The 14,657-nt window shown below is 45.8% G+C and overlaps 1 protein-coding gene across 6 annotated transcripts in view; it reads left to right on the top strand.

Annotated features, from left to right (window-relative positions):
• LOC135528085 (DNA (cytosine-5)-methyltransferase 3B-like) overlaps positions 1 to 14,657 on the top strand; it is a 77,022-nt gene that overhangs the window by 26,642 nt on the left and 35,723 nt on the right. For 5 of the 6 annotated variants that reach the window (XM_064956877.1, XM_064956879.1, XM_064956875.1 and 2 more), the window contains 3 exons: positions 2,532 to 2,682; positions 11,486 to 11,580; positions 12,962 to 13,138. In XM_064956877.1, the coding sequence (XP_064812949.1) occupies positions 2,532 to 2,682; positions 11,486 to 11,580; positions 12,962 to 13,138 (423 nt within the window). The remainder of the gene's footprint in view (positions 1 to 2,531; positions 2,683 to 11,485; positions 11,581 to 12,961; positions 13,139 to 14,657) is intronic. The other variant, XM_064956881.1, reaches the window with a different exon arrangement.

Raw genomic sequence — 14,657 nt, 5'->3', positions numbered from 1 at the left:
CATCCTTGGGAGCAATTTCCAAACGCCTGAAGGTACCACGTTCATCTGTACAAACAATAGTACACAAGTATAAACACCAAGGGACCACGCAGCCGTCATACCGCTCAGGAAGGAGACGCATTCTGTCTCCTAGTGATGAACGTACTTTGGTGTGAAAAGTGCAAATCAATCCCAGAACAACAGCAAAGGACATTGTGAAGATGCTGGAGGAAACGGTACAAAAGTATCTATATCCACAGTAAAACGAGTCCTATATTGACATAACCTGAAAGGCAGCTCAGCAAGGAAGAATCCACTGCTCCAAAACCGCCATAAAAAAAAGCCAGACTACGGTTTGCAACTGCACATGGTGACAACGATTGTACTTTTTGGAGAAATGTCCTCTGGTCTGATGAAACAAAAATAGAACTGTTTGGCCATAATGACCATCTTTATGTTTGGAGGAAAAGGGGGAGGCTTGCAAGCCGAAGAACACCATCCCAACCGTGAAGCACGGGGGTGGCAGCATCATGTTGTGTGGGTGCTTTGCTGCAGGAGGGACTGGTGCTCTTCACAAAATAATTGGCATCATGAGAAAGGAAAATTACGTAGCTATATTGAAGCAACATCTCAAGACATGAGTCAGGAAATTAAGGCTTGGTCGGAAATGACAATGACCCACAGCATACTTCCAAAGTTGTGGCAAAATGGCATATGGACATCAAAGTCAAGGTATTGGAGTGGACATCACAAAGCCCAGACCTCAATCCCATAGAACATTTGTTGGCAGATCTGAAAAAGGTGTGTGAGCGCAAGGAGGCCTACAAACCTGACTCATTTACACCAGCTCTGTCAGGAGGAATGGGCCAAAATTCACCCAACTTATTGTGGGACGCTTGTGAAAGGCTATTCGAAACGTTTGACCCAAGTTAAATAATTTAAAGCACTGCTACCAAATACTAATTGAGTGTATGCAAACTTCTGACCCACTGAGAATGTGATGAAAGAAATAAAGGTTAAATAAGTCATTCTCTACTATTATTCGGACATTTCACAGTCTTAAAATAAAGTGGTGATCCTAAATGACCTAAGACAGGGGATGTTTACTAGAATTAAATGTCAGGAATTGTGAAAAAACGGAGTTTAAATCTAGTTAGCTAAGTTGTGTGTAAACTTCCGACTTCAACTTTACATATCTTAGATCACCTTTTGCAAAACATTAAATGCAAATGTTATCAGTGGATAGACATTCAGTGTTAAGTGTTTTGTTTCCAGAATATTAACACATTGTTTTAATCAGAAGATAAAGGTGTGCAATTTGTTCATTGTTTCAGGCAATCAGTAAATACTCCTGCATGAAATTCTAAATCATTCTGTCAGTGTCATAACATGTCATACCATGTACATGGTTCCCCAACTGGCTGCCCGCTTGCCGAATTTGCAAAACATTTTCGCTGATGGATTGTGATGATACAGATGAATGAATCCTGAACAGGATGTACTTGTTTTTTATTTTAGTTTTTACAGGAATAGTATTTGATTTGATGTGTATGAAATTGTTGTGTGAAATATGCATAAAGGGGGAGTAATTGCCCATAATTCTTAACCTTTGCATAGTTGTACTTTTATTAGTATTTATTAGGAACCCCAGTAGCTGTTGGCAAGGCAGCACCTACTCTTCCTGGGGTCCAAACAGGGGTAGACATTTGTATCATCATTAGTGACTGCAAAGAAAATGTAGTGATCTCCTGGGATTTTTTAAACATAGACTAACTTTCTGTTCTGTCTGCTTGGACTCGAGATAAATATGGTTAATCTTTTTGCTGGCAGTCGTGTTGTTTTGATGAATGAATTTGCAATTTTGACCACTTCATTTGGAAAACACATGTACGGTCTTGCAAAAAAACACAAAGTGGATTGTTTTGAAAATTGACAACATTGTTCCAAAAATGCTTGTATGCGATTGAGAAAAACTGTAGTGTTGTCTTAGTGGCAGAATTAGCAAAGAGGACGCTGGGTCATGTGATTTATAGACCCACAATGCTATTGCAGCCACGGCGAGAGAGACCGCCTAATGTTTCATCACTCCTTTACTGGCTGTCTCTCTAGATTAAAGGGTGTAATTCAAGGGGAAGAGATGAGTGCTGAAGTGGGACACAGGCACCACAGCTGAGTCATTCAAATCTAGCAGTCCATACACGTTTGATTCTTGCCACGAGACTGACACCATTTCTGAATCTGCATCATTTCTTACATACTGTACATACACCAATCATGCACAGTGAAAGCACATATGCACACTTAGATAGGAAATTACTGCCCTTAGCTTGACTTGCTAATATGCAAGTTTTCTGATGAATGCTCCGAGCTTTTTTGATGACAATTGTTGTTGTGTGATGTTATGTTAAGTTAAGGCTCTATTTGTTAGGTGGGGTGGTTTGTGATGGAAGCTAACTGTTCTATAGGCAGTTGGCTGCTGTTTGGGGTGGTTTGCTTGGACTGATTTGCTGTTTTTTTAACTGAGTTGATAGCACATCTTCTGTCGTCCCCAGGCTGAGGTGAACGGAGACATTCCTGCAGCCGAGGGACCATCAGAGAACGACAGTGGCGCAGAGATGACCAATGAGAACAGCCCGCTGACCGCTGCTGAGCCGCCCTCCCCCTTCAGCCCCAAGCAGAACGGAGACGCTGCCTCACCTGCAGGTTAGGAACACATACAACACCGATAATAGCAAACATGCATGGCAGCAAGACTGGAAAGGGACATTTAAAATATGTTAAGCTCTCTAGTTGATTTACAGTAGAGCTACAGTGCCTTGCGAAAGTATTCGGCCCCCTTGAACTTTGCGACCTTTTGCCACATTTCAGGCTTCAAACATAAAGATATAAAACTGTATTTTTTTGTGAAGAATCAACAACAAGTGGGACACAATCATGAAGTGGAACGACATTTATTGGATATTTCAAACTTTTTTAACAAATCAAAAACTGAAAAATTGGGCGTGCAAAATTATTCAGCCCCTTTACTTCCAGTGCAGCAAACTCTCTCCAGAAGTTCAGTGAGGATCTCTGAATGATCCAATGTTGACCTAAATGACTAATGATGATAAATACAATCCACCTGTGTGTAATCAAGTCTCCGTATAAATGCACCTGCACTGTGATAGTCTCAGAGGTCCGTTAAAAGCGCAGAGAGCATCATGAAGAACAAGGAACACACCAGGCAGGTCCGAGATACTGTTGTGAAGAAGTTTAAAGCCGGGTCGCAACTGCACTAGAAGAAACTTTCAAAGTTCTTGACATTTCCTGCATTGACTGACCTTTGTCTTGAGTAATGATGGACTGTGGTTTCTCTTTGCTTATTTGAGCAGGTCTTGCCATAATATGGAATTTTTCTTTTACCAAATAGGGCTATCTTCTGTCTACCAACCCTACCTTGTCACAACACAACTGATTTAAAAATATATATATTTCACCTTTATTTAACCAGGTAGGCTAGTTGAGAACAAGTTCTCATTTGCAACTGCGACCTGGCCAACATAAAGCAAAGCAGTGCGACACAAACAACACAAGAGTTACACATGGAATAAACAAGCGTACAGTCAATAACACAAAATAAAAAAAGAAAGTCTATATACAGTGTGTGCAAATGGTTGGCTCAAACGCATTAACCTTTTCACATGTGAGTTTCAAATATCTCTAACGGTTGCCCCAGTGTGAGTTGTTTTATGCACGTGATTTCAGAATTCACTCACTGTTCCAAAATGTGATTATTACGCAACAGGACAGTAAACATGCGCTTCCTGCTAATTATCTATAGGCTGTGTTTGAACTTGTCAATTTCAAATTATTTTCGAACAAGTTGTATTTTCGAACAACAGTGTGTCCTGCCTCCTATTAATTCACACAGAAGTAGTCCATTTCAACATTGCGGGCAATTTATGTTTGAGGCTTTACTGAGCCAGATCAACTTCTCTCTTCCAGGAGAACCCACCGTATTTCACTCATGTTTGTGCAGATCAAGTATGAGTATATTTGCACAGTCTTGCAAGAATTTGAATGTTTTCTTGCTGGCGCTCGCTTTGCCTACCTTGTTGTTTTCCTTACACATAATAACTTTGGACATGTGTTCATTCCTATCAAAGTCATTTCCTTATTGTCTGTATATCGTGTTGTCGTTTCTACTGTAGACGCATACAGTATGTACAGTTGAAGTTGGAAGTTTACATACACTTAGGTTGGAGTCATTAAAACTCCTTTTTCAACCCCTCCACAAATGTCTTGTTAACAAACTATAGTTTTGGCAATTTGGTTAGGACATCTACTTTGTGCATGACACAAGTAATTTTTCCAACAATTGTTTGCAGACAGATTATTTCACTGCATCACAATTCCAGTGGGTCAGAAGTTTACATACACTAAGTTGACTGTGCCTTTAAACAGCTTGGAAAGTTCCAGAAAATGATGTCATGGCTTTTCTAATAGGCTAATTGACATAATTTGAGTCAATTGGAGGTGTACCTGGGGATGTGTTTCAAGGCAAGTATATACACCATGGGACCACACAGCCGTCATATCACTAAGGAAGGAGACGCGTTCTGTCTCCTCGAGATGAACGTACTTTGGTGCAAAAAGTGCAAATCAATCCCAGAACAACAGCAAAGGACGTTGTGAAGATGCTGGAGGAAACCGGTACAAAAGTATATATCCACAGTAAACCAGGTCCTATATCGACATTGTCAGGATTTGGCCAGGGTTGTTCCGGGTTTTGGTCACTAGATGCCCCCATTGTGCTTTTTGACCTTATGTTTTTTCCCTTGTTCCCCATTATTATTTGCACCTGTGCCTCGTTTTCCCTGATTGTATTTAAACCCTTAGTTTCCCTCAGTTCTGTGCTCTGTGTTTGTATGTTAGCACCCAGCCCTAGTGTTCTGTGTTTTCTTGTCGATTCCGGTGGATGCTCTTGTGGAATTCTGTTTTTGTTTTTGAGTATCTCTTGAGGCTTTTTGTGCTATTCCTACCACCTTTTGGATTTGCCATTTTTGTATTGAAGGACTTCTCCTTTTTACTTTATTAAATACACCGTCTTAAGTACTGCTGTGTCTGCCTCATCTTCTGGGTTCTGCTGACTATTCGTGGCTCAGTTGGTTAAGTGACTGTTTCTCACTCCGGAGACCCAGGTTCGTAACCGGGTCCTGACAGAAACACAGAGCCAAAAATGAACCCAGAGGCAGCCAGTTCCCAGGACCTTTTTGCCATGCTGTCCCACCACCAGGAGACTGTCCAATGCCACGAAGCCGCCCTGGTTCAGCAAGAGGCCTTAATGGCTAGACATTCTCATCTTCTGTCGGAGATGCTGACTTCCATTAAGCAAATATCTGATCGTCTTACCCCGGCAACAGTTCCCGTCCCAGTACCTCAGATTCACGTACCCATGGCAGTTAACCCCCTGGCTGAACCTCGTCTTCCACCTCCCCAACGGTTCTCAGGTGATCCAAGTGCTTGTAAAGGGTTTCTCACCCAATGTTCTCTCTCCTTTGAGCTACAACCCTCGTCGTTTCCCACCGACCGGTCTAAGATCGCTTATATCATCACCCTGGTGTCGGAAAAAGCCCTGGCCTGGGCTACTGCTGTGTGGGATGCCCATAGTTCCTGCTGTGCCAGCTACTCTGCCTTTGCTGAGGAATTCAAACGAGTGTTTCAAGGCCCAAGCAGTGGTTCTGACTCAGCCAAACAGCTCCTGACTCTCCACCAAGGTTGGCGCAGCGTGACGGACTATGCCATCCAGTTCCGCACGGTGGCAGCAGCAAGTGGCTGGAACAACGAGGCGCTCACGGTGTGCTTTCTGAAAGGCCTTTCCGACACTATCCAAGATGAACTGGCCACTCGGGAACCACCGGACAATCTCGAGTCCCTGATCAAGTTGGCCTCACGCATTGACCAGCGTCTGAGAGAGAGAGAACTCAACCGTAGACCTCTAGCCCCTATCAGTCCCAGCTCCGAGTCCCCACCTTTATCCTCGCTGGCTCCATCGGAACCCATGCAGATTGGACGCATCTCCCAGGCTGAGAGAGACCGCCGGATGAGGGAGCGACGCTGTCTATATTGCGGCAAACCGGGCCATTTCCGTTCCACGTGTCCCGGGCTCCAGGGAAACGCTCTGTCCCGTACAGACCGGGGGAACTGTAACGGGAAACATAACCTCCTCCCATCCGTCCAACTCCCGTCTGCTCATTCCAGTCACCCTCTCCTGGGACAACCACAAGCTTCACCTTCAAGCCTTGGTAGACTCTGGAGCCGCAGGTAACTTCATGGATGGTGTCTGGGCGAAGGAGAATGGCGTTCCCTCTGAACCTCTAAGTGAACCCATGAGGGTCACTACATTGGATGGAAGCCCTTTGGGATCTGGACTTGTCACTCATGTCACTACCTCCTTGCGACTTTCAGTCTCACAACACCAGGAATTGATGAACTTTCATTTGATCTCCTGTTCCGAGTTCCCTCTCGTCCTTGGATACCCCTGGCTTCACAGCCATAACCCTCACATCGACTGGTCTGTGGGCACTATCAAGCAGTGGGGTCCTACGTGCCAAGCTACTTGTATTTTCCAGAATTCCCCGAGTTCTACTCCCGAGTCTTTAGAATCCATCGACCTGACCCGAGTTCCCGAGTGTTACCATGACCTCAAACTGGTGTTTAGCAAACAGAGGGCCACCATGCTACCACCCCATAGACCTTACAATTGCCCCATCGACTGTTTCCGGGCACTTGCCCCCCCAGGGGTCGGATCTTTTCCCTATCTCCACCCGAACGAGCTGCTATGGATACCTACATCAAGGACGCTCTGGAAGCAGGCCTCATGCGTCCATCCACCTCCCCGGCGGGAGCAGGGTTTTTCTTTGTGGCCAAGAAAGACGGTGGATTACGTCCTTGCATCGACTACCGGGGACTCAATGCCATAACCGTCCGTAACCGTTACCCGCTACCCCTTATGGCAACAGCCTTCGAGCTGCTCCAGGAAGCAGTTGTTTTCACTAAGCTTGACCTGCGGAACGCATACCATCTTGTGCGGATCAGACCTGGTGACGAGTGGAAGACCGCTTTCAACACGCCTACTGGTCACTATGAATACTTGGTGATGCCCTTCGGCCTGACCAACGCCCCAGCGGTGTTCCAAGCGCTCATAAACGATGTGCTTAGGGATATGCTTAACATATTTGTGTTTGTTTACTTGGATGACATCCTCATCTTTTCGAGCTCCCTTCAAGAACACACTAAGCATGTCAGACAAGTACTCAAACGCCTCCTGGACAGCCATCTGTACGTTAAGCCGGAAAAATGTGAATTCCATTCATCCCGAGTACAATTCCTGGGATTTGTAGTGGAACCCGGTCGAGTCCAAATGGACCCCAGGAAGGTAGGGGCGGTAGCGGATTGGCCCACCCCCAAATCCGTTAAGGAAGTTCAGCGTTTCCTGGGCTTCACAAACTTTTACCGCAAGTTCATCAAGAACTTCAGCTTGGTGGCAGCCCCTCTCTCAGCTTTAACCAAGGGTGGCAATGCAAGGTTTTTGTGGGGAAGAGAAGCTGAGACGGCCTTCCAAGGACTCAAGCAGCGCGTTCTCTCTGCTCCCATCCTGATACTACCGACTACGGATGAACCATTTGTGGTGGAGGTAGACGCATCAGAGGTTGGTGTTGGAGCTGTCCTGTCTCAGAGGGGTGAAGACAAGAAGCTTCATCCGTGCGCTTTCTTCTCACACCGGCTTACCCCGACTGAGAGGAACTACGATGTGGGGGATCGTGAACTCCTAGCGGTTAAGATGGCATTGAAGGAACGGAGACACTGGCTCGAGGGGGCTTCTCACCCGTTTCAAGTGCTTACGGACCACAAAAATCTGGAGTATATCCAGCAGGCGAAGCTTTTGAACTCTAGACAAGCTAGATGGTCTCTTTTCTTCAATCGATTCCAGTTTATCCTCACCTATCGGCCCGGGTCGAAGAATCTCAAACCGGATGCCCTGTCCCGAGTCTACGCTCCTGCCATTCGAGATGACACGGACATGCCTGTCCTTCCTGCTGCTAAGATTGTGGCTCCGATCTCGTGGCAAGTTGAGGATACCGTGAGACGTGCTCAAGCTAGCGAACCGGACCCGAAAGGAGGTCCTGCCAATCGGTTGTTTGTCCCCAAGGCAGTGAAGACTCAGGTCCTTCTGTGGGGGCACTCCTCTCGCCTCACCTGTCATCCGGGCGTAGGTCGCACCTTGGAGTTCATCCAGCGTAAGTTCTGGTGGCCTACCATAAGAGAAGACGTTGCCACTTTCGTCAATGCCTGTCCCGTGTGCTGCCAGGGCAAATCTTCTCACCTCCGCCCTCAAGGACTCCTTCACCCTTTACCTGTTCCCCACAGACCCTGGTCCCATATCTCATTGGACTTTATTACTGGACTTCCTCCATCCCATGGCAATACTACTATCCTAGTCATAATCGACAGGTTTTCAAAGGCGGCCAGGTTCGTCCCTCTGACTAAGTTACCTTCTGCCAAGGAAACGGCTGAGTTGGTAATTAATCATGTGTTCCGAGTCTTCGGCATTCCTCAAGATATGGTTTCTGACAGAGGTCCCCAGTTCGCCTCAATGTTTTGGAAGGCCTTCTGCCAACTCATGGGGGCTTCTGCCAGTCTATCTTCAGGGTACCATCCGGAGTCCAACGGCCAAACAGAGAGGATGAATCAAGAGCTGGAAACCACCCTCCGATGTATGACTCGTGACAACCCGTCCACATGGTCATCCTTTATTGTTTGGGCCGAATACGCGAACAACACCTTGCGCTCCTCCTCCACTGGTATGTCCCCGCACGAGTGTCAGTTTGGCTATGCTCCTCCATTGTTCCCGGACCAGGAGGCAGAAGTCAGAGTGCCTTCAGCCTTGAAGTTCGTCAGACGCTGTCGGCTTATGTGGAGGAAGACCCGTCTTAATCTTATGCGTTCCTCACAGAGGTACCAACAACAAGCCAACAGACGTCGCCGTCCCGGGCCTACCCTGCGCCCGGCCAGAGAGTCTGGCTCTCCACAAGAGACTTACCTCTACGGGTGGAGTCTCGCAAGCTGTCCCAAAAATACATCGGTCCCTTCAAGGTTGCCAGGAGAGTTAACCCAGTTTCTTATCGCCTACACTTACCCAGATCCCTTAAGATTAATCCCACATTTCACATTTCATTGTTAAAACCTGTTGTTTTTTCTCCCCTTGTCCCGGCAGACAGACCTCCCCTCCGCCTCGTGTCATTGGAGGCCAGCCGGCTTATACCGTCCATCGGATACTGGATTCCCGCCGGGTGCAGCGGTCCTGGCAGTATCTGGTGGACTGGGAAGGCTACGGTCCCGAGGAGCGCTCCTGGGTTCCTGCCAAAGACATCCTGGATCCTGACCTCATTCGTCAGTTCAGGGCCCTCCACCCTGAGAGAGCTGGTAGGAACGTCAGGAGCAGTTCCTAGGGGGATTCTGTCAGGATTTGGCCAGGGTTGTTCCGGGTTTTGGTCACTAGATGCCCCCATTGTGCTTTTTGACCTTATGTTTTTTCCTTGTTCCCCATTATTATTTGCACCTGTGCCTCGTTTGCCCTGATTGTATTTAAACCCTTAGTTTCCCTCAGTTCTGTGCTCTGTGTTTGTATGTTAGCACCCAGCCCTAGTGTTCTGTGTTTTCTTGTCGATTCCGGTGGATGCTCTTGTGGAATTCTGTTTTTGTTTTTGAGTATCTCTTGAGGCTTTTTGTGCTATTCCTACCACCTTTTGGATTTGCCATTTTTGTATTGAAGGACTTCTCCTTTTTACTTTATTAAATACACCATCTTAAGTACTGCTGTGTCTGCCTCATCTTCTGGGTTCTGCTGACTATTCGTGGCTCAGTTGGTTAAGTGACTGTTTCTCACTCCGGAGACCCAGGTTCGTAACCGGGTCCTGACAGACATAACCTGAAAGGCCGCTCAGCAAGGAAGAAGCCACTGCTCCAAGACCTCCATAGAAAATCCAGACTATGGTTTGCAACTGGACAAAGATCATACTTTTTTTGAGAAATGTCCTCTGGTCTGATGAAACAAAAATAGAACTGTTTGGCCATAATAACCATCGTTATGTTTGGAGGAAAAATGGGGAGCTTGCAAGCCGAAGAATATCATCCCAACTGTGAAGCTCTGTCACGATCGGCGTAATGGGGAGACCAAAGCTCAGCGTGATTATAAAACGTTCTTCTTTTATTGAAGGAAGAACACAAAGAACAGTTAAACAAAAACAACGACACAAACGCGCCGCTATGAACAACGAGTGCAGACACAGGCAACTTCACATAGACAATAACCCACGAACCACAATACAAAACAGGCTACCTAAATATGGTTCCCAATCAGAGACAACGACAAACACCTGCCCCTGATTGAGAACCATATCAAGCCAAAACACATAGAAACAGACAAACTAGACATGCAACATAGACTGCCCATACCCTGACCAAACAAAACATAGAAACAAACAACGCAAATAATGGTCAGAGTGTGACAAGCACGAGGGTGGCAGCATCATGTTGTGGCGGTGCTTTGCTGCAGGATGGACTGGTGCACTTCACAAAATAGATGGCATCATGAGGATGGAAAATTATGTGGATATATTGAAGCAACATCTCAAGACATCAGTTAACGCTTGGTCGCAAATATCACTTCCAAATGGACAATGACCCCAAGCATACTTCCAAAGTTGTGGCAAAATGGCTTAAGGACAACAAAGTCAAGGTATTGGAGTTTCCATCACAAAGCCCTGACCTCAATCCTATAGAAAATGTGTGGGCAGAACTGAAAAAGCGTGTGCGAGCAAGGAGGGCTACAAACCTGATTCAGTTACACCAGCTCTGTCAGGCGGAATGGGCCAAAATTCACCCAACTTATTGTGGGAAGCTTGTGGAAGGCGACCCGAAACGTGTGACCCAAGTTAACCAATTTAAAGGCAATGCTACCAAATACTAATTGAGTGTATGTAAACTTCTGACCCACTGGGAATGTGACGAAATAAATAATTCTCTACTATTATTCTGACATTTCACATTCTTAAAATAAAGTGGTGATCCTAACTGACCTAAAACAGGAATTTTTTAGTAGGATTAAATGTCAGGAATTGTGAAGAACTGAGTTTAAATATATTTGGCCAAGATTTATTTAAACTTCCGACTTCAATTGTAAGCACTTTGTGACATCTGCTGATGTACAAAGGGCTTTATAAATACATTTCATTCGTTTGACCAAATTCTCACCTTACACTTGACTATCGCATTAAGTAGCAGCTTCCTCACACCTCTCAAGCCTAAACTTCTCACACACTCTCTGTACCCTGTGTTTTCATAAGTCACCATTTTTACTCAGTCCCCCATGTCTCTGTCTCTCGCTCTCTCTCGCTCTCTCTCTCGCTCTCTCTCGCTCTCTTTCGCTCTCTCTCTCCCTCTCTCCTACCATCTCTCTCCCCAGACTCAGATGTTAACCAGTTGTCTGAAAGCAGGAAGAGAACCAGGAAGAGGTCCTCTGAGGAGGAAGATTGCAGCTGGGACTCCTCATATAGTGAGGTGAGTATTCACACTACATAGACCCACATACACACATGCGTGCGGACAGTTTACTCATACATAGATACACACATGTAGATACACACATCTACTCCACCAGACTGCACATTGTGCTGCAGTTTCTCTAGAAATAAATCAGATCATGCCCAAACTGTATGGGGTTGTAGTGTCCAACAGGCCAATATTCTGCATAGTTTAGCTCAGAATACGTGATACTGAACTACAATGACCATATCCAATCCAACCATAATCTACTTGTCTGGTCTGTGTTTCTTTTACACCTGCTACATAAGAGACAAAAGATTGCGGGATCAAGAGGGGATACATCGAGAGCAGTTGCTTCTCAAGGTACACTATATGTACAGAAGTATGTGGACACCACATGAGGTTGGTGGCACCTTAATTGGGGAGGATGTGCTCATTGTAATAACTGGAGCGGAATATGTGGATTGTTATAAAATACATCAAACACATGGTATCCAGGTGTTTGATGCCATTCCATTTGCTCCATTATTATGAGCCGGCCTCCCCTCAGCAACCTCCTGTGGTGGACACCCCTTCAAATTAGTAGATTTGGCTATTTCAACCACATCCGTTGCTGACGGGTGTATAAAATCGAGCACACAATCTCCGTAGGCAAACATTGGCAGTAGAATGGCCTTACTGAAGAGATCAGTTAATTTAAACGTGACACCTTTTCAACAAGTCAGTTCGTGAAATTTCTGCCCTTCTAGAGCTGCCCTGGTAATTGCTATTATTGTGATGTGGAGCAACAACTGCTCAGCCGCAAAGTGGTAGGCCACAAAAGCTGACAGAACGGGAGTGCTGAAGTGCGTAGCGCGTAAAAATAATCTCTCCTCGGTTGCAACACTTACTACCGAGTTCCAAACTGCCTCTGGAAACAACGTCAGTTCGTCGGAGGCTTCATGAAATGGGTTTCCATGGCAGAGCAGCCATACACAAGACTAAGATCACCATGTGCAATGCCAAGTGTCGGCTGGAGTGGTTTTGAGCTCGCCGCCATTGGTCTCTGGAGCAGTGGGAACACTGGAGGTATGAATCACTCTTCATCATCCGGCAGTCCGACAAACGAATCTGGGTTTTCCGAATGCCAGGAGAACACTATCTGCACAAATGCATAGTGCTCAAAGTGATGATCCTAACAGGAGAACCAGTTAGCCCTGCTGTTAGTCTGTATTGAACCCCATCTCATCAACAAAACCTGAACGGTGATGATGTTGTCTCGTAGCCAGACACTGTGCGCTGTAGAATTAGGATACAGGAATGGACATGAACCTTCTTATGATGGTCCAAAGGTCAGCCATATTGGGCAGGGAGTTGGTCAACCATGGTTTAGCAGTGCTGTGTGTCTTCTCTACAGCAGAAGGCCAAGGTAGCAGGAGTGGGGGGCTCAGAGTCTGGCTCGGGTCTGAGACAGAGACCCTCTCCCAGGACCATCTTCCAGGCCGGTCTGTTGGCCACTCACAGCAAACCACGCAGCCGCGAGCAGAGAAGGGGAGGACGCCAGAACAAGCTGGAGCACCACAGCAGTCCTCTGGTGAGAACACACACTACATGTGGACACACACCATTCAGAGTAGACTGAATATGCAGCAACGTAATGAACAGACACTATATACCCCAGGGCTCACATCTAGTCTGTCAAAAATATTCAGCTCTGTTGTTTTATGTTCTCACAAAGATAAACAAATCCACTTCTGAGTCATATTTGATTTGACATATTTTTTCATTCAAATTTGACACCCCCACAGAAATGAATTACTCTGTTCTAACAGTACCTTAGACATTTGATATTAAAAATATATATTCTGTCAATCCTGTCTGTGATACATGACTAGGTAGTCATACTATACTTCTCAGATAGAGTTCAGTATGTCAAATCGGAGGGCCTGTTGTCAGGACCTTTGGCAGTCTCTTTGGGGGTACCACAGGGTTCAATCCTCGGGCTGAATCTTTTCTCTGTGTATATCAATACTGTTGCTCTTTCTGCGGGCGATTCCTTGATCCACCTCTACGCAGACGACACCATTCTGTATACATCTGGCCCTTCTTTGGACACTGTGTTAACAAACCTCCAAACAAGCTTCCATGACAACTCTCCTTCCATTGACTCCAACTGCTCTTAAATGTTAGTAAAACTAAATCCATGCTCTTCAACCGATCGCTGCCCACGCCCGCCCGACTAGCAATCACTAGTCTGAACGGCTCTGACTTAGAATCTGTGGACAACTTCAAATACCTAGGTTTCTGGCTAGACTGTAAATTCTCCTTCCAGACTCATATTAAGCATGTCCAATCCAAAATGAAATCTAGAATCTGCTTCCTATTTCGCAACAAAGCCTCCTTCACTCACGCTGCCAAACATACCCTCGTAAAACTGACTATCCTGCCGATCCTTGAATTTGGCGATGTCATTTACGAAATAGCCTCCAACACACTACTCAGCAAACTGAATGCAGTCTATCACAGTGCCATCCATTTTTGTCACCAAAGCCCCATATACCACCCACCACTGCGGCCTGTATGCTCTCGTCGGCAGGCCTTCGCTACATATTCGTCGCCAGACCCACTGGCTCCAGGTCATCTATAAGTCTTTGCTAGGTAAAGCTCCGTCTTATCTCAGCTCACTGGTCACCATAGCAACACCCACCCGTAGCATGCGCTCCAGCAGGTATATCTTACTGGTCATCCCCAAAGCCAACACACACTTTGGCTGCCTTTCCTTCCAGTTCTCTGCTGCGAAGGACTGGAATGAATTGCAAAAATCACTGAAGTTGGAGACATATCTCCCTCACTAACTTTAAGCATCAGCTATCTGAGCAGCTTACCGATCGCTGCAGCTGAACATAGCCCATCTGTAAATAACCCACCCAACTACCTCATCCCCATGTTGTTTTTATTTACTTTTTTGATCTTTTTGCACCCCAGTATCTCTATTTGCACATTCATCTTCTGCACATCTATCACTCCAGTGTTAATTTTCTAAATTGTAATTAATTCGCTACTATGGCCTATTTATTGCCTTACCTTCTTACTCCATTTGCACACACTGTATA

Source organism: Oncorhynchus masou, chromosome 33 (assembly GCF_036934945.1).
Source record: "Oncorhynchus masou masou isolate Uvic2021 chromosome 33, UVic_Omas_1.1, whole genome shotgun sequence".
Lineage (NCBI taxonomy): Eukaryota > Metazoa > Chordata > Actinopteri > Salmoniformes > Salmonidae > Oncorhynchus > Oncorhynchus masou.
The sequence above is the reverse complement of the archived record's forward strand: the minus strand, read 5'-3'. Positions and strand labels throughout refer to the sequence as shown.